Source organism: Macrotis lagotis, chromosome X, assembly GCF_037893015.1.
Source record: "Macrotis lagotis isolate mMagLag1 chromosome X, bilby.v1.9.chrom.fasta, whole genome shotgun sequence".
In the NCBI taxonomy this organism is placed as follows: Eukaryota; Metazoa; Chordata; class Mammalia; order Peramelemorphia; family Peramelidae; genus Macrotis; species Macrotis lagotis.
In genome coordinates, this window is record NC_133666.1 from 201,986,030 (window position 1) to 202,012,957 (window position 26,928).

Consider the following 26,928-nt stretch of genomic DNA (forward strand, 5'->3'; position numbering starts at 1 on the left):
TGAAATAAAACAAATTAAAAATACCAACTTGCTAGAAATGCTTGGATATGGATGCAATGAACCACTACCAAAGAGGACCCAAAGACTGAGAATATTAAAGTTTTGTTGTGATGAATCTGAAGAAAACTATAAAACTGAACTGGATACCCACAAAGTTATATTATTTAAATAATGGACCCTCCTGTCAGCAAGACCATCCTTCACACAGCCCTAATTAACTCACTAACCCTACTAATGTCAGCATCTTTTCCAAACCCTTTTATTACAACTAGTATTTCCCATAGTTCCCCTTCTCAACCCTTTCCAATGAAAACATGTCTTCATAATTCAATAAAAAAAAAAATAAGGTCATTTACAGATAGCTCCCTTCTTCTCCCTCTCCCCTCAGTTTACATCACTTCAAAGCCTTCTTCCACTATCTCCACCTTCACCCTTGTCTCACATGAAGTGTTCCGCTTTGTTGTCAAAACAAACTGTGTAGGTGCACAGATCCCATTCCATCCCCTCCAGCGGATTGTCCCATCTGTCATCCTACCTGCCTTACTTTCAATACTGTTGTCTATTAGCTCCTTCCCTACTGCCTACAAATATGCTAATGCCTCAAAAAGCTATCACTTACATCATAATGCAACCTTGCTAGCTAGCATCCCATAATTCTCTCTTTTATGGCTAACTCCTTGAAAGGTTTTCTGTAATAGATAATTTCATTTCCTTTACTCTCATGCTCCTCTTAATTTTCTATAGAATGGATCCTGACCTAATTATTCAACTGGAACTGTTCTCTCTAAAGTAACTCAAGTCTGTTAATTTTCAAATCTAATGGCATTTTCGCAGTCCTCATCCTTCTTAGCCTCTCTGCATCTTTTGATACTATTACCTTCTCCTTGATATTCTCCTCTTTCTCGTTTTTTTGTGACACTACTCTTGGTTCTCCACCTACTTATTCAACTTCTCAGTGTCCTTTGCATCTTCATTCAAATCATGCCCACTAGCAAAGAATGCTAGCCATCTTCCTCTATAATTCAAGCCTGAATTTATTACTAAAAGGATTTATTAATCAAAGATGCGAATATCTGTGACCTCTTCAAATACATATCAATTACGTGTTTATGTTCTTTATGAAAGGTATTCTTAGCTTAAATAGCTCAGAAAACCTGTGTTATATATATACATATATATATATATATATATATGTACACACATGTTTTAGGAAAATAATATATTGTTTGAGAAGCAAAATGGGTGTGTCAAAAATGCCCTGGGTCAAAGAAGCCGCCTGAAAGAACCATAATATTTATATCACCATTTCTGACTATTGCCAAGCTATGATTCAGTTTCATTTCCATAGCTTTCATAAGGTATTCCAAATATATAAAATAGACTCAAGAATATGAGAATATTAGATGATATGATGTCTATGTGGAAAATGTATATTATTTAAAATATGCCAACACAATTTTCAAAAACAATTGATATGAAACAGCATTTTCCAGGGATATAGCTTAAAACCTATTATAGTTCTGCCTTTCATCACACCTGAAAAGAACTCAATATGGCTTTTAAGTAAAAGAGAGAGTTTTACCTAATCATGATGTTAATCTCTTAATCAATATGGATAACATCTAGTTATATGACTTTACTGGAAAAATATTAGACTGCTCCTTCATGTTATGGGAACTTTATCCAATGATATAAAAATGTCTTTTGAACTAAATAGGTAAAAAAAAATTCTTAATGCGCACCAAGGAATAATAGAAATTTAGGTCTTTACATTTGAATTTAGAGGTAAAATTAAATAAAATGAAGGTAATACAAGAATCTTAGTCTTCAAAAATAAACAACAAGCATAAGGTTATTAAAAGATTTAGCTGACTTTGCAAATTAAGAAATTATAATTTTCAAGTCATAGCTAAAGAACACAGATAAATTAATATCCTTTGTAATATCAATCTTAATGTTTACTTTGGACACAGTAAAATGGAAACCAATTCTAGAAGATATCTAAACAAATTCCTGTACAATAGTAATGAAATACAGTGTTCTTCATTTCCTAGAGCACCATTAAAAATTAATTATTTCCTCATGATAAAAGAGAAAGAGGATTAATAATGCTCTTGGAACACACAATATAAAAGACTAACATGTAACAAAGTACATTTGAAACAAACATCTCATTTCAGAAAGCAATATAAAAGTCTGATAACAGGCATCCATGATGCGATTTGTTGAATGAAACCCAAAGTTGTTTATTTCTGGAGGGTACTCTGAAATGGCTAAGACCCAAAAACGTAATCAAAAGGTACTCCAAAGGCCACATCCACATGATCCTAACCAATAATATGTCAAGAAAGAATTATCAGACAAAGAACTAAGTCATGTGGATTTACTTTTAGAAACATATGATTCAGTGATAGCCATTCAGGATCAGGTCACTGCCATTGTAAATTACAGCATATTTTTTCTTAAGGAGGCCAGTCTTATCAACCAATTTAGATTATTCAATGAAGTGGTGAAAACTGCAACATTAATACTGCAGGTTGCTAAAAGAATGGCATCTACAAGTCACCTAGAAAGATAAAAGCAGCTGGATAAAATTATATACTAGAAGCTCACTATCCTTGATGAACTAATGACAAATTCTCACACTACAAATATAAATATCCGTGTACTCTTGATAATTTAGTAAATAAATGGTATTGGAACTAGAATATCAGAATTGTTGCCCACAATCATTGACCTTAAAATTAATCCATAAAAATTTTAAGCTAATATTTTCAAGATGTTTTACTGAATGATAATATCCAAACTATATGGAATTAAACATTTCAAAATAGAGACCTGCTGAAAGAGATTAAAACCATGTGAGAAAATGATGTATATGACATCCCTTTTCATACTGTCTACTATTATAATTGTGTAAAAAATGTTCTAATAACTCTTCAGAAAATAAGTTCATATTTCAATTTTCTTCAATTACCAAAAAAACCCAGTCATTTTACCTACTTCTCCAACAGACTGCAGAACATTAAATATAAAAGAATAATAGCTGGATAGCAAATTGTTCTCAGTCTTTTATAGAATTTCCTTTAAAAATGATGAGAATTGTAAGTTTATTTTTTTAGTAGACTTGTGATCCAATCAGTACAGGAAGCTCACAAGGAAAATCCCCCTCTATCTATGCAAATCAGAAATTTATCCACATCTTAAGACTTAGAGAGCTACCTGTGACACTGAGAACTTATGTGACCTGATCAAAGTCATACATTCCTTACATGTTAGAAGAAATATCAGACCCCAGGTCATACAGACTCTAATGATTAAGAGACTAGGATATCAATGAGAAGGAATGACCTAAGCAAGTACTACTGAGGAGTTCATATTCTACAGTCTGCCCTATTTTAATGTCTTCATCAATGACTTCTATAAAGTGATAGTGTATTCATTAAAAGTAAGTCAAAGTACTTTAGAATTGTTAACAACTTCAAAAGCCACATATGCAATGGCAAGTCCCTTCTACAACATCTTCAAAAAAAAATCAGACTATGCCTGAAGCTCCACAGTCCACTTTCCTAATCATTAGGAACTTTTTTCCCTAATATGAAGTTTAATTCTATTTCTTTGAACTTTACACTCATAATTCCTTATGTATCATTTAGGGAAAAAAAGGATAAAGTCTAAAACCTCTTTTGGAGGGATATTTTTAAAAATATTTAATAATTTAATAATTTTTAAAGTAGCTTTATTCCACAATAAACATCTACAGTTCCTCCAACTTATCTTCATATGGCATGTTCTCAAGTTCTCTCAACATTCTTATCAAGGACATTTAATGCCAAGGAGTGGGCCTGGAAACAGAATTCAAAACCTCAGACACTTACTAGCTGTGTGATTGAGCAAAACTATCAACTGCTATTTGCCTCAGTTTCCTTATATGCAAAATTGGGATAATAATGTTTATTCTCCCCAGAGTCATGTGAGAGGCAATGAGATAATAATTGTAAAGCTCTAAGTACAGCACCCAGAACATAGGAAGTGCTATAAAATGTTAGCTATTATTGAGAAGCAAATTCAAGAGGTAACAGAAGGGAGATAAAATTAGGTTGAAATGGTGAGATGAAATGCTCTTGTAAGGAAAGAAAGATGAGATACCAACAATAAAATAGGAACAGGAAATACACAAGAATGAAAGACCTTCCCTTCAAGGAGTTTACATCATTATGAGGGAAAATAGTTAAGTATACATTAATATCTAAGTAGCATGAGCTGCTGGAAATAAAAAAAAAATTTTAAAAGCATAAACCTGATGACATTTGGTAATGAATCTCTCCAAACTTAGCTAGACTGGTATTTAGATAACATATATTCAGAGTCCATCATCAAGATACACTTAAAGGCTTTCTTGCTTGATAGGTTTATTAGAGTTCACATCCAGTCACATAACCTTAGAGAATCCTGGAGTTACCTTTATATCATCAAGAAGTGTTGGACTATAGTCCTAAACTAATTTCTAACTTTAAAGGGCTTTAGGTGATCACGTTTTGACAGCATCATAAATGATGTTAATAATGAAGACTGGGAAAAAGTTAAATTATGTTCAGTATATTCTATATAACATATTGTTGATGTTTCCAAAATATTTAGGAAAATTTCCATCTAATATAATTACACTTTTCAGTGATAGTTCATTAAACATCCTTTACCTGGAATTTTAGATATCTAGAATACCTCTTTCCCTAGCAATATTAGATAACTATAATGTTACTATAATGCATACTAAATCAAATTATCTTTAAAAATAAACTTAGTTTTTAATAGAAAATTATTTTCTTTAAATGGGTTTTTATTAAAAAAACATACATTGCTTAACTTTGATTACAAGAAATTGTAAAGTTTCTACATAGACAAAATTATTATACTTTAGATAAGAATAGAAGTGGTCAAATGTAGAAAAATTATTTTTATTGAATTTCTTTAATAAGGGTTTAATATCTGTTGTATAAATAAAAATGTCTGTATAAATATATATGAAATATGTATTACATATGTAAATATATTTGGATATATTAGCTTTACATACACATCAACAGTTATTCCCAACAAGAAAGTAGGTAAAGAATATGAATAAACAGTTCTCAAAGGAGTTTCAAAGCATTAACATCCACATGAAAGAATGTCTGCACTATACAAGGCACTGAGCTAATGGTTTTTACAAATATTATCTCATTTTATCCTCACAACAACTCTTCAAGGCAAATATAATTATCCCCATTTTATAGTTGGAAAAAAAATGAAACACACAGAGATTAAGTAAATTGTCCAGTGTTATACAGTAAATAAGTGTCATAAAACCAAGTCTGTATTCAGGTCTTTCTAACTTCAGGACTGGCATGCTATCCACTGGATCACTAGCTTCTTCTAAAATAATAAGAGGAACGAAAACCAAAACATCACCGTGCACATTAACAGAGGTGACAAAAGATAGTAAGTGTCATTAATTAATTTATTAATAAAGGAATTGTAAGATAAACTCAGGTGTGCATTATAGGTAGAGAATTGGTATAACTATTTTGGAAAGCAATTTGGAATTATGCATATAAAATGATGAAAATGTTCATAGTATTTGATCCAGAGATTCCATTAATAAGCTTATATCCCAAGGAGATCATTGATAAAAAATAATGCATATATTTCATAATATTTATAGCACTACTTTTTGTGATAGCTAAGAAATGAAAATAAAGTAAATTTCCCATTGATTGGAGAACAGTCAAACAAATTGTGGCACATAAATGTAATAATATTACTGCCTGTGATAAATGTGATGAATACAGAGAAGCATGGAAAATCTACATAAACTGAATCAGAATGAAGTAATGAAACTAAGAAATATATGAAAATGACTACATCAGTGTAAAAAGAATGACACATATACACTAAAATCACAAGTGAATTATCAAAATCAAATTTATAATGAACAAACATGACTTGAAAAAAGTTATGAGGTGGTACTCCCATTCCACTCCCTTTTCAGAGGCTAGAGGTCCACAAGTGTTGCTTGTACATGTTTCCAAAGTTTTTCAATGTCTTGATCAGTTTTGCTGATTTTTTCCCTTTTGTTTTTCTTTGATTTTTAAAAAATACTATTTGTATTTTTAAATGGCTCTTAGGTAGGAATATTCTGGGGGAATAATGGTAATAAATAAAAAATCAACAAGAACTTATTTTTAAAATGTCTATTACAATTATATAATTTCTTCTGTATATTTCCTTTTTTTCCATTAACTTATCAGTTACTAGGAGTTCAATTTTCATCTTTATGCATATTACTAAGCCCCAGTTATTCTAAGATCCAGCATGTCACCAACTGCTCATTTTCCAATAGTTGTCTAAGAAGTATCTCAAATTCAACATCACCAAAATACAACTCAACTGTCTATTCCCCAAAACCCACTCCTTTCCCAATATCTCTTTTCCATCAGGGACACCATTATGCAGTACCCAAGGTTATCCTTAGAATCATCCTTGATTCTTTGTCTATCTCATATACCAAATCTAATCATTTGTCAACACTTAGTCATTTCTCCATCTTGCACATTCCTTTCCTTCCCTTCCCTCCCTCCCTGTAAAATCACTCTCCTTCAGGCCCTCATCACCTTTAACTTGGACAATTTCAGTATCTCCCAGTTGTGTTCCTTACATAGTTTCTCCCCCCCTCAAATTCTTCAAAGTTCTATCATTTGAAAAATTATATTTCTCAAACATAGGTTTGAATATTATCATTCACCTGCTTAAGGGTCTCAAGGAGGCATCTTATTTCTAGATTAAAATCCAAATTCCTCTGTTGGTGTTTTAAAGATCTTCATGATCTGGATCCAATCTACCTTTCTACATTTATTGCCCCTTCACACACTACAACCCAGACTAACTGACTTCTCTGATGTTCACTCTACTTAATATTCAATTTTCCATTTCCATGCTTTTGTACATGCCAGGAATGACTTTTCTTCCTAAACCTCCACCTCTCAATTGTTAACTTGTATATAAGGTTCAGTTCAAGTATCACCTCCAATTTGAAGCTTTTCTGAAGCTTTTCTGATACCCCCACTGATATTATCCATTGTGTGCATACCTACATAAATATTTATATAATATATATATATATATAAATTTTCTAATAATTTATAAATCTGCCTCAACAGAATATAAGTTACTTGAGGAAGTGTCTGTATTTTTGTCTTTGTATTTCTAATACCTAAGCACAATGTCTAACACATAATAGGTACTTACTATATCTTTCTGAATAAATGAATTTGAACTCTCAGAGCTTCAGATTCCTCATGTCAGAAGAAGCTATACTAGATATTTTTAAAGCCCCTTCTAGTGATAATCTATGACTCTATGATTTTTAAGCTCACCATAAAATTATGATCTTACCTTCAATCAATACAAATATCTAAATTTTGTTCAGAACTTCTTGTTACTTCATAGTCGCAAAAGAAGTGTTTTCTTCTTTTCATTTAGACACCCGAAAATTAACATAAGTATGACTGCTACATAAATTGGTTTATTTGTCATTAATTATTTGCTTTGGATCAAATAAAGGCAGCAAGGAAATGGACAACAACTCCACTGGGAGAAGAGCCATGTGTGACAAATTAAGAACTACTCTAAAATTTAGAAGCTAAGGAAAAGAATGGAGCTAACTCAAGGCAGCTGTCAGGATGTGGTTTCTGTGTTTATATTCCTCTTCTTCTCCCCCTTCAAAGCCCCTTGTGTATGTTATAAAAGTAAGACTCAAAAAAAGGGTCAATTCACTCTAACTTGGGATGCTTGAGAAAGAAGTCACTTTCTAGGAAGTAGAGACAATTGCAATAGAACTTCAGTCAATAATATAATTCCCTTGTTTAAATATTATAATGTGGCAGAAAATTGTAGCTTAACCAATTATAATCCATGCTAACTAAGGGAACTCTTGCAGAAGCCAATATACCCAAGCCAAAGGGGATCTGAGGTTTACTTTTTGTTCTTTGAGCAGTAGATCATTTTGCCAAATTGACCTCTCCCCCTCATGCCAGCTTCAAAGTCTCAGCGCAAAATTTCTACATGGCATACTGCCAGCACTTTTTCCTTTTGGGGTGCAAAAAGGGTCTGGTCTGTTTATCCACAAATATTTCAGGAGGTTTTGGATTTCAATTTTTAACTTGGAATAGATGTCACACAGTATTTAGAACAACACAGAGAATGTATTGTTCTTAAAAGAACCTTTCTTTCCCCCTACCCTCCCTGACCCCTTTTCTGGCTCATATTGTACATACTAGCAGACTCTCTTTCCTTTTAAAGCTGGAGATGGGGGAAAAAGGGGTGGGGGTGACAAGCAGAGAAAGGAAGGAGGGGAAAGGAGAAGCATTTCTAATATCTACTTCTCTTGGCACTGAGTAAAGCTAGATTCCCCAGAGGATGAAGTTTCATTCCTTTTTCAATAAACCCCCTTTTCCTTATGTAGTATCAGTTAGGGTCAATTCAGGGTGAGAAAGATATCAAAAACACAGATAAGAAAAAAGAGACAACACAGAAGAACACATGGACTTCATGTTTCAAGCCATTGCATAGCTGGCACTCAACCTATTTCTACCTACTCTAATCCCTGCATTCCATGTATTTAAAAAACAATGGTAACAATGAAATGTTCTGCCTCCTTTGAAAAAAATTTTTAGCAGTACCATAGTACAAAAGACCTTATCTGCAATATATATATTTTAGTTACTCAGCTTTCATTGACTTCCTGAAGCATTATTAACACTTTAAACAGGAAAATGTAGAATTGACTCCAAATCATGACTTAATAAGCACAACTAAGCTACAATAGCCATCAAGCAGAGAAAAGGGAGGAAACTGCATAGCCATGATGCAAAGTAAATAGAAATGGATATAAGAAAACAGAATGAAGGCAAAAAGAATAACATAAATATGACAACTTTCAAAATTACTTGTTGAATTTATTATATATTTGAGAAAAGAGCAAAGTATACATAATAGAGATCTACAGTTTCATATATATAATAAATTCTTTGAATATATTACATATGGAAATGTTCATTTTATTTGGTGTTTCTTAAGTTTAGATTTTTTTAAAAAATAATTTTAAAAATAATTATTTAAAATGAGGTGTCCCTTTAACTCCTGAAATAGTCTTACCCATCTCTTCAGAGCATGAGCTTGCAAATTGCAACCTTAGACCATTTAATTTTCCTCTTTCTGCAATCTCTCCAGCAGAGGGCTAGCCACCAGATTGGGAATTCCTTTAATGAATACAGATTGCTAAAGTCTAAGCTGCTATAATACAATTTACTGCATAAACCACATAAGTAAAACCATGGCTCCTAGAAGGACTTAAGTAAGTTAAAAATGCAAAAATAACTGTTTTCCCCCATTTGAAACTACATGCTTTAACTTATACACTCACCTTGCCTTTAACCCATAACCAAAAATATACCTAATTTGAACATCTAATATGCTATAAATACTGACCATGCAATTATAATAGAGTAATGGTTACCATTTTCTACCTTCTATGATAGTTGTAGGAAAGTAGAAAAATTTGCCTTCCCCAAAAACTGATCTTCAGCTTTCCAAATGAAATGATCTGCTATGAAATATTTTTCAGTGTTCCTTGTTCTTGGAGGTTATCTGGATATTAATGTAAATGACCCCTTAGTTCCTTCTATTCCTAAATCTATGACCTTATTGCCCAAAATAATATTTCATTTTGTCCTAAACTCTATAATTACCAAAATGGAAAAGTTTAGACTACAACCTCTTATTGATAATAGATACTTAATCTTATATAATATTATATATCATATAATAATTATTACAGGGATTTTTACAATTAAGGGAAGAATAGAAGTTTCTTTTAGCCTTAAATCTAAAATCCTACTAAGTCAATAGGATATATATACACATATTATAATGCTAATAAAACGGTTGTTTTGAGACTTTTTCCAAATAGTATACTGCTTGGCTAAGTTAAAAGAAAGCATATAACGCAAATAAGATTTGACACACACACAAACTTATAGCAACAATGCTTTTAACAATGTGATGAGTTCTTTAGTCCTCCAACATAAACATTTGAAGTCAACAATTGACAAGGGAGAAAAGGTATCTTAAGGAAAAACTGTACTTTTCTCATTATCATCCATTTGTTTCCTAGCTTTCAACATGCCAATATTATGTTTTGTTTTGACTCCATGAAATCCAAGGAATTCTGACATCACTAACATATATTACAGAAACTGGAAAAGACCAGTCCTGCCTTTAGTCTTTATCTACTATCATCTGGAGAGAAAGAATAACAAATCTGAATTTTATAATTTACCTGCTGAAAATCCAAAGGCTCTCTGGTTTGGAGCTGATTAATCATCACCACTCTTAATCAACTTTTTGTTTGGTGGGGATGGAAATACAAGACAAGAAGAAATATATTTTTGTCTAACAGAATACCACATTGCTAACAGTATGGGAATTACCTGAAGCAGACGTACTATTTATCCTTATCTTCTTCCAAACCAATCCTGCAAAAATGACACCTATAAGTCAGACAAGGATGAATCAAAAATCAGAGCTTGCAAAATCTATAGTTTTGGGATATGTTCATTCTTTAACATAGGAGTGTAGGAGCAAAGCTCATGGCATTTCCAAACTGAAGGGATACATTTTTTTCACTTAATATGATTGACAACATATCATTAGTGTTAACATTTAAATATGTTCCCTCAGGGGTGGCTAGGTGGCGCAGTGGATAAAGCACCGGCCCTGGAGTCAGGAGTTTCTGCGTTCAAATCCAGTCTCAGACACTTAATAATTACCCAGCTGTGTGGTCTTGGGCAAACCACTTAACCCCATTTGCCTTGCAAAAAACCTAAAATACAAAACAAAAACAAAAACAAAAAATAAATAAATATGTTCCCTCTATAATGATTACACTGAAGTAAACTGGAGTTAAAAGTCTGAAACCTAAATGACTAACTCAAGCCATGCTTAACATAAACCTATAACTTCTTACTATTGTAAACCATCTGCAGACATAGTGTCTTTTAGTTCTCTCATTTTATTTCAAGTTGTATATATTTCTTTAGATCCAGTATGAGAAGTTGAAAAAATCCAAAGAAAAATGAGATATTAGAGATTCACAATGCAGCCAAAAGACCCAAAAATAACTTTAAGTCTTATACCCATTCATCATTCACCAAAGAATTGCATTTTTCAAGACCTGAATTGTCCCCTTCTTGCAGACATACACTGAAATATCATGAAAAGTCTTAGTAGTCTCACCTGTATAGCTGCTGCTGCTGCTGCTGATGGTGATTTTTTTTTTGTCCTTAACATCAGGGAGGTGATATCATGACAAGAACATGAATTGGATTTGAGTGAGGGAGGCTATGCTAAATCACCAGTCTCACTTTCTCCTCCAGAGTTATCTAGGTCCAGGGGCCATTTATGAATCAGGAGGAATGCAGATGGCCCTGGATGCCAGACATTCAGGATGTCTGAGATCAGATTCAAACTCTGTCCTGACTCCAAGGTCACTGCTCTATCCACTGGGCCACGTGACTTGCCCTTTCCATATAGCTACTGTCCCACAGAATATGCCTTGGTATGCATGTATATGTGAGAATATCTGCGTGTGTTTAAATCTGAATATGTATCTGTGTCCTTTGATTTATTTGTCAACTCAAGTTGTTTCTTTGCAATATTGTAAGTGCTCAAAACAAGACTAAAGACAAAATGTTCCCTCTAGAAAGCATTAGTTGTCCAATAACATTGTTATTGGGTCAGTCAACTGCTTATTTTCTAGGGGCACAAAGTATAATTTGGCTGAGATTAGAGGCAAGGGAATCAGGCTTGTTCTTTACCTTCCTATTGTGCAAGAGAGTCATATCCAGGTCTGATTTTCCATCATGTAGCAAAAGAGTCAAGTAGTTAAAAAATATTTTATCCTTGATTCTTAATGGTGCTAATGACCATCACACGAGTAGATCATTCCTCAAGCTAGTTTTTACCCCCTTGTGTCAGAAACAAGTGGCTGGTTTGAAAGGAAATTTCTAAATTAGAAAAAGGAACTAGGAGGATATTCACATGAGCAATTTGAAAATGAAAAGGGAGGTAACAGGAAGGAATGTAATTTTTGATCCTTTTCTTTAACTGTTAAAATAAATAAAACTACTATAATTGAACAGTATTATAGACATCTTTATTCTTTTCATACTTGGTCTTGAATTGAATCAATGTTCCTTCTTTCTATAACTATATTTTATTTTTATATTACACCCCTTTTCATATATTGTCATCATTTTAAAAGAACAAAAAACTTTTTCATAAATATTTTTAAAAAATAACTAAAAAATGTATGAAAACAATGAAATTATTTAAGATTATGTCAGTAATACTTTCTATTAAACTGTTATCCTCATCAGAAAACTCTGAATTTTTGTATACATCTAAAAAATGAATTTTGAATCTTTCAGTATTCAATATCACACAAAGGAAAAATAAAAACAATTCAAAGTCAATAATTTATATTCACTTAACCAAGGGCTAAAAAAGGACCATTATTAAAATTATGTATGAAACTAATAATTAAAATTGTATTTTATGCCAACTAAAATTGCCCTACTTCCATATTCCTGGGACTGTAAATCTTTTCATGTATTTCTCTTAGTCACTAAATATTAGTGGCAGAAATAATATAATCAAGTAAAAATGAGGAAAAAATAATTTCTAAGTGAAACAGTGCTCAAAACATAGCAGATACTGTGATATTCAGAGAATAAAACAAAATCACCCTAGAGTAAGAATCAAACCAAATAATATTCTCTCTAGAGAAAATATTTATTAGCCACTCAACATCTACAAACTACTTTAGGAGAACAGAAGTTGAATCTTTTAAATATTTTCTTCAAATTAATCAATGTGTCACCCTATCTCCGATATACTCCGAGTCATAAGATTCTCAATCATACCACATAACTAGCTCTTCTTCAATCTGCCTTACTCGTTCTCCCTCTACTGGGACAGTTCCCTACTTTCAACTACCAGAAGTACCACCATTAACAAACAATTAAAATTCTATGACTGAATTGTACTTCTTAAAAGGTGGTGATAACAAATCCCATTTATTATTTTCAAAAGGTCAACATCACAAGGTGGAAGACACTGAATAAGTGAAAAATTATATTATTCTATAATTTTTATTCATCAACAAGGTCGCCTCCCTTTTAAAAAGGAAAGCTAGACAATACTGCCCCTTTGGATGAAGAGGGGGAAAAGTCCCATTCGTCCTTCAAAATATAACCTGAATTTAATTCTGTCCTATTATTTCCAATCTTAAAATAGTTAGCAAAGTGTTTAAAGAAACACAAAGCATTATGGCAGACCTGCATTCTTTAAAAGAACCAGAACAGTGACTGAAGAGTTTTTCAGGTCACAGAGAAATAACAATTCTTTATGCATCTATAAAGAATTCAGAGTTTTCTATTTCTATTAACATTATTATAATATTAAAGAGTTTTCAGGCGTATTATAAGAGTAGCATTTACAAAGAAAGACTAAACATACTAATTTCTAGTGAGAATTCCAAGGGTAGCTGACTGCTTAGAAAGTAAAAAAAAAAATTTAAAAATTAAACATTTATATTAAATTATATATAATATATATACCCCCTCATAATTTTATATATATATATATAATATATCACAATAATTCCAACACCTAATTTATATATATTTATGAATATACACACATATATACCTATACACAAACACACAAATATATGTACTAATATATATGTGTCAATGTATATACACATAATATACGTTCAAAAGCCAAAAAAAGTCCAAGAACAGTTCTCTTAGCAAACTGTTGGTACAAATTAGACCATAGCCTTTGATAGAGCAAATTGTTTTGGGCTAATCCATCTAGGTTCAAATTTTTCATGCATTCTTTATGTCCTTATTAACTCAACATATGCCTTTTATTTCCGGTTTCATGTTTTTTTCCTTTCCCTTTTGGAGAATAGTTATCATTTGATTGATTTATTAAAAAACCTGAATACCTTAAGATTAGCCCATGCATTCAATGTTTCTATTATAAAATTTAAGAACAAGACAAACAAGCAAAACTATCTCGACTCTCAGTAATTTACATTTTTATCACTCCAATATTAGGAATTAAATAACTACTGATCATATGCTACTAGAATTAAGGTGCAAAAATGTTTTCAAAGATGGAATACTAAAAAAAGTCTTAGAATGAGTAAAGAATTTTCTGGAAATACAGCTTTCAATCTAGCTCTCTCATTTTTATTCCCTCTGTACAATGCATTCCAAAAATATCAGTTTGAGATGCTTGTGATGATGCAATATATGGTCACAAGAGCTGAGTACTCATCTTTTTGTCCATTCCCAATCATATTCTGTCTCAAATCATTTCCATACTCAAAGAAGCATGAAAGTGGGACAGTGACAGACATAAAACCTTGAATGAAATGCCACATAAAGCTCTACCTAGCATTTACCTAGTATTAGCTACTTGCCAACTCAGTTTCATAACTTAAGGTTTCAGGCCAAAAGCACTGATATTGCAACAGTAAATCAAATAAATAAAGCCAGATTATAAGGAAAACAGGAAAATCTCCAGTTTTAAAAAAATTGAATGATACACACACACACACACACACACACACAGACAAAAAAAGACAAAATGGCTGCTATTGGAAATTGTGCTCACTCTAGCATAGTCTTTAATAGAGCAAATTAATTTAGGCTAATCTGACTATATTTAAATTTTTCATGCATTGTGTCCTTATTAACTCATTATATGCTTTTTATTTCCTGTTTCATGTTTTTTCTTCCCGTTTTAGAGAATAATCAATTGTCATTGATTCTAGTATCTTCTAGTATATGTTCTACCTCTACTTAAAATGAGCCAGCAGAATGATTTTGCAAACACCACTTGAATTACTATTAAAATTTTCTTCCAAAAATAAAATACTAATTTTTAAAAAATAAAATTAAATATGAATAAAAAAATTTTCTTTTGTAAAAACATGATCATTCCTAATTTCAGATAGAGATATACACAAATATATATAGTCTATTTTATGTATGAATTGTCCTTTCCTATTATTGAGGACATGTATTTGCATTTCCTATAACAGTATATATTTCACATATATATATATATATATATATGTATACACACATATATATATATTCCTATATAATAGTCCTATATGTGTATATAGTTTCCTATATAGTAGGTGTTGCCAAATTCACATTCTTTCATACAATTTTAAGAAAATCAATTTGCCAAAAAAGGCGACTAGAGTCATAATTATTGCTTAGGGAGCATAATGAAATTAACCAGTCTATTGGATCTATTGACCTATAATCAAGTAGGTTATTAAAATAAAGCAGCAAGTTTGAGATTGCATGTTTGAATCAGATCTTTAAAAAAAAATCACTATGCTAATAATATTTTCAAAGCTAACCATATAAAAAAGTTGCTGATGATAAATAAAATTGGAATGTCATGGGAGATGAAGCCATGAAGCCCCAATCAATATACCAGGAAACTTTTCTGAGTTTATCCTTTTAAAAAAAATTCATTCCCTATAACAGTAGTAACTATTGAGGTAGTTGCAGAAGAAGAAAAAGGAGGAAGAAAAGTACTGAATTATAAAGGCTTTGAGGTTTTGCAAAGCATTTTACTTTCATTATTAGGCAAAGCATTAAATTAAAAACAATTAACTACTGTAGGTATCTCTATAAGATATGTATTCTTTTTGATAATCATGTGCATCACAACTCTTTCTAAAATAAGTAATACAATAAAACTTTAATTTTTAAATTCATTTTCAATAGCTCTTAGAAATTAAATTTCATTGATAAGAATATGGATTCAAATTAGTGCCTTTTCTATTAAGGGACAGTTTGAACTTAAATCTTATAAAATTATATAATTAAATATCAGTAAAATAGTCAAGTATCTGAGAAGTTTTATCTGGATTGCTAAACTTAAAAGCTGTTCTTTCAAGATGATGATTATGGGAAAACCTTATTTTTATTAGAACATAAATACTCTTGCATATCATAAGTAAAAAAAATCAGGTCGATATTGTAGTTTCCTTCATTGAGTTTTGTTTAAAAATCTAGAAATTGTCAAATATTATCCAACAATAAGACTAGTTTGGATCTTGCATGTGATTATGGAAAATTCATATTACAATACAATACAAGAGGCATCATAAAATATCAATATTAGGCAATTTGGTGGAACATAACCGAAAAATTATTCATGAAATCGTTTATTTTAAAGTTTCACAAATGCAAAAAAAAATGAGAGCAATGCAAGGTAAAGAGATGCAACAAGAGTAAAAAGTCCTTTTCAATAGAAACAGTAAGTTCTGATATTCCTGTCATTCATTATATTAATATTATCAGAAACCTCTTAATGAATTGCTATCAGAACAAGACAATAAAAGAATAAATTTTGTGTCAGATTAATAATAAGATCCCTGAATCATCTTAGAAAAATAAAGTCTAAAGAGAAGAATCTTGCAGGTTTACACAAATAAAAGAAGAAAAATTTGCAAAAGGTACCCCATATATAATTTGTGATGGGCTCATCCCTCTGCAAAAAAGATACAAACTGTACTTAATTTCCTTCAAATATCAACCAATTAATACAAAAAAAATAGATAATTCTAAAACTGTTAAAAAACTACCTAAACAATAATTTCTTCTGCCTTGAAAAATAAATAATATTAATAATTTGCATATTCTGATATTTTATTAACCCTCAATATAATTTGAATGCTAATTTATTTGCTAGCTGTGCATTTCTAAAGGCATTCATAAAAGTAACAGATCTAAACATTTGGGGTTTTTTGAAATGTTAAAGATTATTTTTCTTCTTGCTTCTAACTTGAGTTATTTTTGTCACCAGAAAGGAAGAGAATGAAAATTTGTGTTTTCTTTTATAAATTGATGACTGAGTGATATAACTATTTTGATACATTTATTTTGATATATATATCTTATATCTTATATATATATATAATATCTAGGGCTAGGTATACTAAATTAAATAATTTCAATGATTTATAGCTATTTAAACATTTTAAAGCATATAAAAGTTGAAGTGTTATATTAAAAATCAAAATAAAGACCCCAAGAAGAGATTATGAAATTATCAAGTAAATTCATATGAACACAATTAATTTTAATGGCATTTCTTCACTGGATTATAAAAGGCTTGATCAAATCTCATTCTGGCACTAAGGAAGTCCTGTAGTTCTAAAAGCATTATCACTTTTACAAAAAAATCTCAAAAGGAATGATTACCAAACAAACTCAATCACAACTCTATACTAAAAGCTTTAAGATCTTCCAAATCCATAAGATTTCTAAACAATTTGATTGACTATCTCATAAAATATAAGGATAATTAAATTGACATGAAGATCACTTATACTATATAAATTCTTGGGGCAGTTTGTCTAACCTTTTGATCCCTAGAGGACTCATAGCCATCTTAGCACCTGTTCCTGCTTACCATCAAAAAACCTTCATAAAATGGCAATCTGTGTATATGTGTGTGTGTGTGTGTGTGTGTGTGTGTGTGTATTTTATCATTTCTTCTCAATTTACCATGAATAAAGCTTCACAATTGAACAAGGCCTCAGACTTCAGTGAACTCCATTTTCTCAGTTCTTTCTAGACCTGACACAGAATTTGATAGGTGTCCTTGAATTGATCATTTTTATGTCTTATTTTAAATTTTAATTTGTAAAAGATTTTTAAATGTTTAAACTGAAGCAACAACTCATAAATTTTAAGTATCTCAAATGTCATAAATGTTATTAAGATGCAATTCTGACTAGATGTCATCTATTCCTAGATGGATAGAAAAGATCTATTATCCTCGTAAGCAGGAAGACCTAGGTTCTGTCTTTGCCAAATTCTGGATGCTTATTTCTTAGGCAAGTCAATTAAACTTTTAGCCCAGTCAATAACCACTGAAAAACAGTTACTAATCTCTTTTGTAGAAGGAATTTTCTTTTGGGAGTTCCCTACTCCAAGGAATGTGGGACCCCTAAAGGCCCTAAAATATACAGCTATTTTTGTGATAACCATTATAGCGACACAGTGAAACTTTGCTAACTTGAAGAACTTTTTTTTTTGGTCAAGTAGGAAAATAATGTGTTAATCACTCAATCCACAAACATTCAGCAAACCCTAATATGAGCCTTGCACTTTGTTAAGTCTGAGAAAAAACCAAAAATGCAACTATTCTTGCCCTCAAAGATATGTTAAGGTGGTGCATATATTCTATCAGAATATTTTTTGTAATTCAATTTGAAGAATACTCTTTATTTTGAAGGTAATATACACTCAATTACTAAATATCTTCACATATATTTAGACAGTAACTCCTCACTACTAATTTCAGTCTATCAGTATAAACATGAGGGAACAACTCAACATATATTGGGGCTATAATTATGTTGTTTATTAAAAAATGAATCTGAAGAATGATGATCAAGGAATAATTTCCACTAATGATGATCCAGTGATCATTTCCACTAAATAAGCACACACACACACACACACCCTATTAGGGAATTTGATATAAAGAATTTAGTCAAGTGGTTAAGCAAGTGATTAAGTACTTTGCAAAAAAGATATTTTGTAAAAGAACAAGCTGATTTACAGCTGATTTCTTGCTGAACTTTTATCTTTTATTATGCCTTATTTTGAAAAAAAAAAAAGGCAAATGAGCTATTTGGGTTCTTCCATTTCTTGCTGTTGAATATCTATGAATAAAAATGCGTGTGTTGAGTTTTAAGGTAAAAAGTGTATAGAAGAGTCTGGATCATCTTTCTAAATAACAGTTCTCCTACTAACCTTTTTTCCCTTTTTTTAAGTCTTCAAAATGACATGGTAATCTTAGCAAGGAGTTTTAAGGGGCACCTAACTGTCTTGTCAGCCTAAAGTAGCATACTAACCATACTCATTGTGGCACCATTGAAGTCTCAGTTTTATCATTTTGATATTCCCTCCAGGGTTTCAATCTGCTCCCTCAGAGTTCAATCATGCTCTGTGATGCTCTGTTCCTACATAAGGATGCAATGGAATTTGTATTTAAAAATATATTCAGAGGGGTGTCAGGAACCACTGATTGAGAAGGCATTCTGTGATGATCCCTATTTTCAGTTAAAATACGTACTTACAGTTTTAGATTTAACACCCCTGCCTTTCAGTCAGGCAGTCATTTAGCTGGAGTCAATCAAGCGTATGATTAGAAATAATAACTCACAAGCAATGAATTCAAAAAGATTAGATCTTTGCTGAAATGCACAAGTATGGGATCCCATTATGCATCCTTTCCTCTCAGGTTTCTAAAGAAAATACCAAAAAAGAAAAATACTCTTTGGACTCAAAAGGCTACACTTAGTTGAAATCTGACTAACCACTATTTGAATCCATCATCAGAAACCTCTTTCCTTGAAATGCAATCAGTTTGAATGCACTATAGAACATTTCTTTAGTAGATTTTTTCCTAGTTATGCCACAAACTATAGGTTACATTAAATAGTCAGAAACTATACATATTGTGTTATTATTACACATTATGGCAAAAGACTAAAGCCAACTAATGTCCATGGTAGAGAAAAACAATAGACAAATTAATGTTAGGTTATACTAGAGCTTTAAGAGTATCTTTTTCAACTCTTTCATTTTACATATGAAGAAACTAACATCCAGAGGACTAAGTAATTTTATTGTCAAAATATGGTGAATAGCATAAGATAGTGAATGGAAAAACTAAAACCTGAATTAAGTCTTTTTTACTTCCAATCAAGGTCTTTATTCTAAACAATTCCTGTTTTATTTTATTAACCAATGTGTTATTTCTTTAAAGGATCATGCCAAAAACTGTTCATTAGTTGTCACTAATAAATAAAAATACATTTGAATTTTATGTATCACATTTTACCAAATAACTTTAATCAAGTCATAAGGGTTTATTTAACTAACAAATATCTTTCATAACTAAAAGGATGAACAAGGATAACTATCAGATTTGCTCAGTTTTCCCCTAATATAAATATTAGCTTTTATTTTTACCTTTATTGTTAAAATCTGTCTCTTAAAGCAGCATTTGATTTTAATTATGGAACTATAAGGAGAAAACTGTACCTTGCTAATTATGATTTACTTCTACCAAACATTAAATTAGTCTATATTGACTGAAAATGCCCTCAATGAGCACCAGACCAGGTGCTAGTAAATTTACAAAGTTTAAGTATAACTTATTCCCTACCCATATGGAGCTTATAGAATACATTCAGATAAATTTAATATATAACAAACACATGATAACATTTGAGAAGTACAAAACAAAGCACTATATAATATCTGGGGAGAAAGATCCTAAAAATATAGAAACTGTAAGTCATTATTGCTTACCCTTTACTGCACAATTAACAAAATCCAAATTTAAAAAAAAAAATTTAATGTACTAAATCTTTAAGGCACTAAAACAGGAAAAATTAAGTTGGATTTATTGGACCCAAAAGTACAGTATTTGGTCTCATGGTCAGATTTCAATGCAGATATAACTATACTGGCAATAGACTTTTCAGGAAGAAAAAACTAAAAGGTAAAAGGTATCTCTCTAAACAACTGCAAATGTTATTGCCCCACTTAACCCTGACAACTTTCTCAGGATTCCAGCCCCAAAGCCCAATTACAAGTCTGTTTTTCAATGAGGTGGGAGTAGAGGAGAAAGGAAAAAGAGAATTAGAGACATGAGTAAGAATGGTTCCCATTAGCTCAAAAGCAGAATTAGCAACCACCACTCCTCATCCTCTTCTCTTCCTACCTACTGAAGCATATCCAAGAAATCTATCAACCATAACTTTTACTTTGGAAGTAGGTAGAAGAGGGAAGAATCAAGATAATATCTAGTTTTTAAGAATGAACATCTGGGAAACATCATGGAAAAACAACCATGGTATTTATAAATATAATCTAAATATTTAAGGTTAAATAAAGTCAATGTTCATCACTGTAAGAAATGCTAACATATTTTCTAAATGAAACAAATGAAGTAATCCAAGAAAGAATGACTTGGGTCATACAGACTATCTTTTAATAACAAAAAAATTTGATAACAATTTGATAACAAAGTTTTGAGTTATTTTAGTCTTATATAATGTTGTTAGTAACATGTTACTTTGAGTGTGAAATTCATTTTAAACAACATTCGTTACATTAACTTACGACAGACAGCCTCATGAATTGACTTTCCCTTCATTTCCAAACACCACTAATTGACAGCACTTAAAAACAGTGATTCGGTTTCTATACATCAAATGATTCATAAAGAACTATAACTGTGTTCTTCAGGTCAGTAGACTGACAAATCAAAAGATAAGATTTACTTCTCAGTTTGAATCAACTGAAAGATGTCAGAAAATACATTTGGCATAATCTTCAGAAATGTCAGGTTTGGGATGACAGTGTGGATACAGTTTTAGTACACCAAAGTTTAAGAGTCCGAGAAAGACAGACAGAGATAGAGAGGCAGAAAAATTTGCCCATTATTTTAAAAGGGATTGTAATATTCAGCAAGAGGAAAAGAATTAAACAACACACTTTAGTCTATGACAAGAGACATTATGAATTGGCTACCCAATAAATTAATAGGAAAAAACTCAGAAAACAATTACTGAGTCACCAGATTAAGGTGAGCTTTCTGACATTTATTTATGACAAAAACAGTTTCCCCAAAGGAGTACAGAAAAAGATACCAGAGATAAAGGTTTCAATTGACTATTCAGGTTGTCTAATTAGGTGGTACAATGGTTAGATCATTGGAACTAAAGTCAAGAAAGACTTGAGTTCAAAGCAGCTTCAGACTCTTGCTAGCTGTGTGAAGTAAACTAGTTCTGCCTCAGTTTTCTATTGTTGTGAGAATCAAATGAGATGTTTGTAAAGCACATTATAGATCTTAAATCACTATGAAAATAGAAATTAATAATAATAATAATAGTATCTATCCTGTACTAGAACATGTTAACAAGCAAAATTTGGTCTACAGTCTAGAAAAGTAGATTCCAAACTTTTTTTGATCACAAACCCTTTCAGCAAAAGTAGTTCTGAGCATGCCCTCCCAATCTATATTTACTTACTCACAAATTATTTCACAAATCATCATATATGTTATAAAATTTAGATAAAAGTAAAAATTGTAGACACAGATGGAATATTTGCCTTATTCATAATAGAAACATATATTGGTGTCAGCAGTGTTTTTAAATGTGCTTCCTTTTTTAGAATCTTGGTTTAATTTTGTGATACAGTAATACAAATGTCACATTATAAGTGAAGTTTCTTTTAATATTCTTTTAATATCTAATATTCATGTCATGTAAATCCAAATAGATCCAAATAGAAGCACAATTCTAACTGTGCTTACTAACTCAAAATGCTGATATTTCAATCCTATTTACCAATATGCAAAAATTTTTATTCTAATACAACTAGTAAATTTCCATCTTCCCTCGTGTCAATCATTTGTTCTTGCACACTAATCAGAAATTGCTTACATTTTTATATTTTTAACAAATATGTTCAAAATCAACTGAAACACTTGAATACGAAAAGTTTTAAAGTTTAGAAAATTCTATTTTCAAGTATGCCAATATAAGAGATTTTATAATTAAAACTCTTACATTAATTTCACCAGTGCAGAGAGATTAAGTATCCAAGAAAAGAGTGTAATCAATTGAGAGCTTTGATATCTTTGAAGAAAATAGTTTCAGTTGAGTGAGGAGTCAAATATACTGAGGAAGTAGAGAATCTGAGAGGTCGTAGGAACCTTGTTACCATCAGAAGAGAGTATGGGGAGGGGGGGGGGAAGATATTGCAATTAAAACTTCAGCACACACAATTCACTCAGATCTGCTTAACCTGCTACTGGCTGAAAAACAGTCTGCCCACATCACAACTATAAGGTCATCCAAAGAGATATTGTTGGGTAGAGAGAAACGGATAGTGTTTCTAAATGGTATGGTCTGCATTGAGAGATTGACACCTGGTTTAGAAGAAAAAAAATAATTTGGAGCTTACATGACTACTGAGAAGAGACGCAGAAATGTATTAAGAAATAATGGATTGGGGCGGCTAGGTGGCGCAGTAGAGAGAGAGTACCAGCTCTGGAGTCAGGAGTACCTGAGTTCAAATCCGACCTCAAACACTTAATTGCCTAGCTGTGTGGCCTTGGGTAAGCTACTTAACTCCATTTGCCTTTCAAAAAAAAAGGGATAATGGATTGAGGGGATGGTATAATTCTTTTGGAGGTAAGCTTTGCGATTGGTTACAGTATTAGAGCAAAGGAAAATAATATTAACAGAATAAAATTTCATGTCTCCAAACAAATTTCCCAACCATAAGAAATCCAAAAGAGCTCTATCCAAAGACACTACACACAAGTAAATTTCTGGCAAATACACTATATGTTAAACCTCAAATTGCTTTTTAAATATAAAACAAAAACTACTTTACTGAAACTAATTTTCCTTGAGTTATCTCCAAAGATCAGAGTTATTGGAGATGTACAGATTCACTGATAATTATGAAGAATATTAATACTTAGTTTTATAACTATTTTGACATTTTTCCCTTCTTCCCCATCCCCCTCGCCCCCCCCCCCCCCAACAAATCCAGGTAGTATGCCAAAACCATCTCTTAATCATCCTGGACAAATTTCATTTACTTTCACCATCAACTAGGGAAGTCTGTCAGCATTTATATTACAAACAACCAATAAATTAAATTATGCTTTTGTTAAATCTGTTTCACATTTGCATAGCTGTGACAGTGATATCACAGAAAACTCAATTATTTCTTCAATATTAATCACTAAACCAGGATAAACAAGCAAATAATCCATATAAAATAAGTCAATTAAAGAAAAGAAGAAATGCATTTACCTGTAAATGCATTTACCTGTATAGTATCTCATCTTCTCCTAAGTACTTCTGATTCTCTTATAAAGGAAACAAGAAAATCCCTTAACAGTCCAGAGGATTTTTGTGGGTTAAGATGCAGAGCATTCACGTATATTTGCAAATATCTCCCAGTCACACATGATTTAAAAGGAAAAGATAGAATTAATGATAAGATGAACATCAAGTCATTTTAAAATACTTAATTTTGTCCCTAACTTTATAGACTTTTTGAGAAAAAAAAATTATCTAAATGCAGAAAACTAGTTTGCCTGGATTACTAGTCTCTGGACTAGCACTGTAAAAGCTTCTTGATTAGCAGGTGTTTTAAATCTGACTAATTTGCTGTAACAACTCATTTGCATCCAAACATTAATATAATCAGTTATTTTTTACAGTAACATAGGCAGTTGATGTTTCTTGGGCTTATAATTTTCTGAGAGGCCAGGAAAGGATCATGGAATCAACCATATTCAGCACATAAAACATTAACTACCCAATCATTCATTTTCCTTGAAAATGATGGATGGGATGAGAAAAGGAAGGAATGGGAAGATAGGAATTGATCGAAATATCCAAACATCTGATTCAGAAAGCATAAACCATAATTTATTTACTTATTTCTCCCTTTGCCTTCACAAAAAATATTTCACATAACAATTAATCTTATCAATAAAATGAAAGTCCAAATATGAAGAATATGCTTTATGTATATTTATATAACAAAAACTATGCAAGGAAAAAATAGAAATAGCTACAACAAGAACAATAGTCATTCTCTTAATAATTAGACAAGTAGGACACTTATAAACAGACATAAGTGCAATCTATATTTCAATTCACCCAAATCTTTGTCACATCTCTTCTTATAATCCAAGAGGTTGGTAAGAATTTAGAAACAAAAGAAATTTCACAGGCGATCTAGACCAATCATTTAATAAAAGGAATCCCCATTACAACATACCTGGCAAGAAAATACTTACTCTTATGAGGGTAGTCTAATTCTAATTATGGGGGGGGTTTCCTTTTCCTTATATCAATTTGATTCAATTCAATAGATATTAAATAAGAGCCTATTATGTAACAGGCACTAGGATTACAAAGAAAAACAAAATATAACCTTTTATCCTCTTGGAGTTATTAATGTAGCAAAACAATATGCTTAAAAATAAATAATTCAAAATAAATGCAAAATATTTGGGAGTAAGTAGCATCAACTACTGGTGGAATCAGGAACATATTCTTTTAGAAGGAGGAACCTGAACTGAGCCTTGAAGGGAGGAAGGAATTCCAAGAGGCAGAGTGAGTAGGGAAAGCATTAATGGCATGAGAGAGCAGTCTGTGTAAAAGTACAGAGAGGAAAGAAAAGATGCACATTACTAAACTTAACTAAAATGGAGCACATATGAGGGAGATGACTGTGAAATGTCTGGAAAAATAGGTTAGAGCCAGATTGTGAAGGTCCTTATGTGTCAGAGACAAGTTTGAATTTTTATCTCAGAAGCAACTCACACCTGTGCTTTAGGATTATTACTGTGACAGCTGCCTATAGGATGGATACAGAAAGGGAGAAGACCACATTGGGCTTGACTATCATCTGGCATGGTAAAGACACATGAAAAATATTGAATAAATGGAAGCTTCAAGGTCCCATTGGGGAGCCAGAAAGAAGTTCCACCCTTAGGAATCAGTAAGTAGGTCCATTGCTGGTGAAATAATATTTCTCTGATATTTTTTTCCCAATTATGAAGCAGGAAAGGAAGAGAAGCCTCCCACTTCTAGATCCAAATAAGAGCAATGAGGTTGGAAATCCAATTAGGTGGATACAGTCCAGGCAAGAACTGATAAAGAACTGACCTAAGTTGGTGATCATATGAGTGAAAAGAAAGGGACAGATATAAGCAATGTTATGGAGGTAGAACTGACAGAATTTGACAACTGACTGGATATGGAGAGTAATGAAGAGTGAATATTGGAGGATTAGACTAAATCTGCCAAAATCCATGAAGCTCTCCCCTCTGTTCAGGCAGTCATACTCCTATATACCACTATACATTATGTACAAATAAAGTATATAGGGGGTAGTATGAGTTCAATGGAAAAAAAATTATGAAAAAAGTACTGCATTTGGCTCTGATTTTGGACACTAAAGCTGAATTAGTCCAACAAACATATAAAAATTTCTCTAACCAATATTTACTTAAAGATTGTAAATATTGAGTTGCATACATATAAAGGATATGTGTGTTGTTAAAACTATAAAATGTGGTAATTCTTACTTTATGAAATAAATATTTTAAGATTATAAAATAAACATCTTTAATATAAATCATTTTCCAAACTTATTACATTGTAAAATTAAAATAGTATTCTCAAAACACAAACATGCATACACATAAACAACTCACTTTTGTCTGGAAGCAACGGCCACCAATTATTTTGAATGATGGGCTTTGCAACTACAGAAGCAATCTTATAGTGTCCTTTGCTGCATGCACTATTTCTTTCCAAAGTTAATTAGGCAAGAAAGCAACATTTATGTTTTGTGTACCTATATGTGAAAAGTATAGTAGAAGGAACTTTGGGGGGATAAAAAAAGAAACATAAACAAGATGTTCTTGCCCTAATATGAAGTATTTAACTCTATATTTAATTCCCTGAATTTCATACTACTACTTTACCTTGGAATTTTCTGTTTCATGGAGTATAAAAATTTCGAAACTAAGAATTCTTTAGTTTAATACTTATGATTTTTAAACTATTTACTTTTCTAAAATGTAAGCTTAAAATTTAGTACATCTAAGAAGATAATACTGTTATTTAAACAAAATGTTTAAACAAAAGTTTAA

The 26,928-nt window shown here is 31.5% G+C and overlaps 1 protein-coding gene across 3 annotated transcripts in view; it reads right to left on the reverse strand.

Annotated features, from left to right (window-relative positions):
* Positions 1–26,928, reverse strand: part of EFNA5 (ephrin A5) — a 317,972-nt gene that overhangs the window by 243,253 nt on the left and 47,791 nt on the right. The window contains exon 1 of one of the 3 annotated variants that reach the window (XM_074205236.1): positions 443–23,747. The exons of the other annotated variants lie outside the window; for them this stretch is intronic. Coding sequence (XP_074061337.1) covers positions 443–501 — 59 coding nt within the window. The 5' untranslated portion in view covers positions 502–23,747. Of the gene's footprint in view, positions 1–442; positions 23,748–26,928 lie in introns of those variants that run through there. 3 annotated transcript variants of the gene reach the window in all.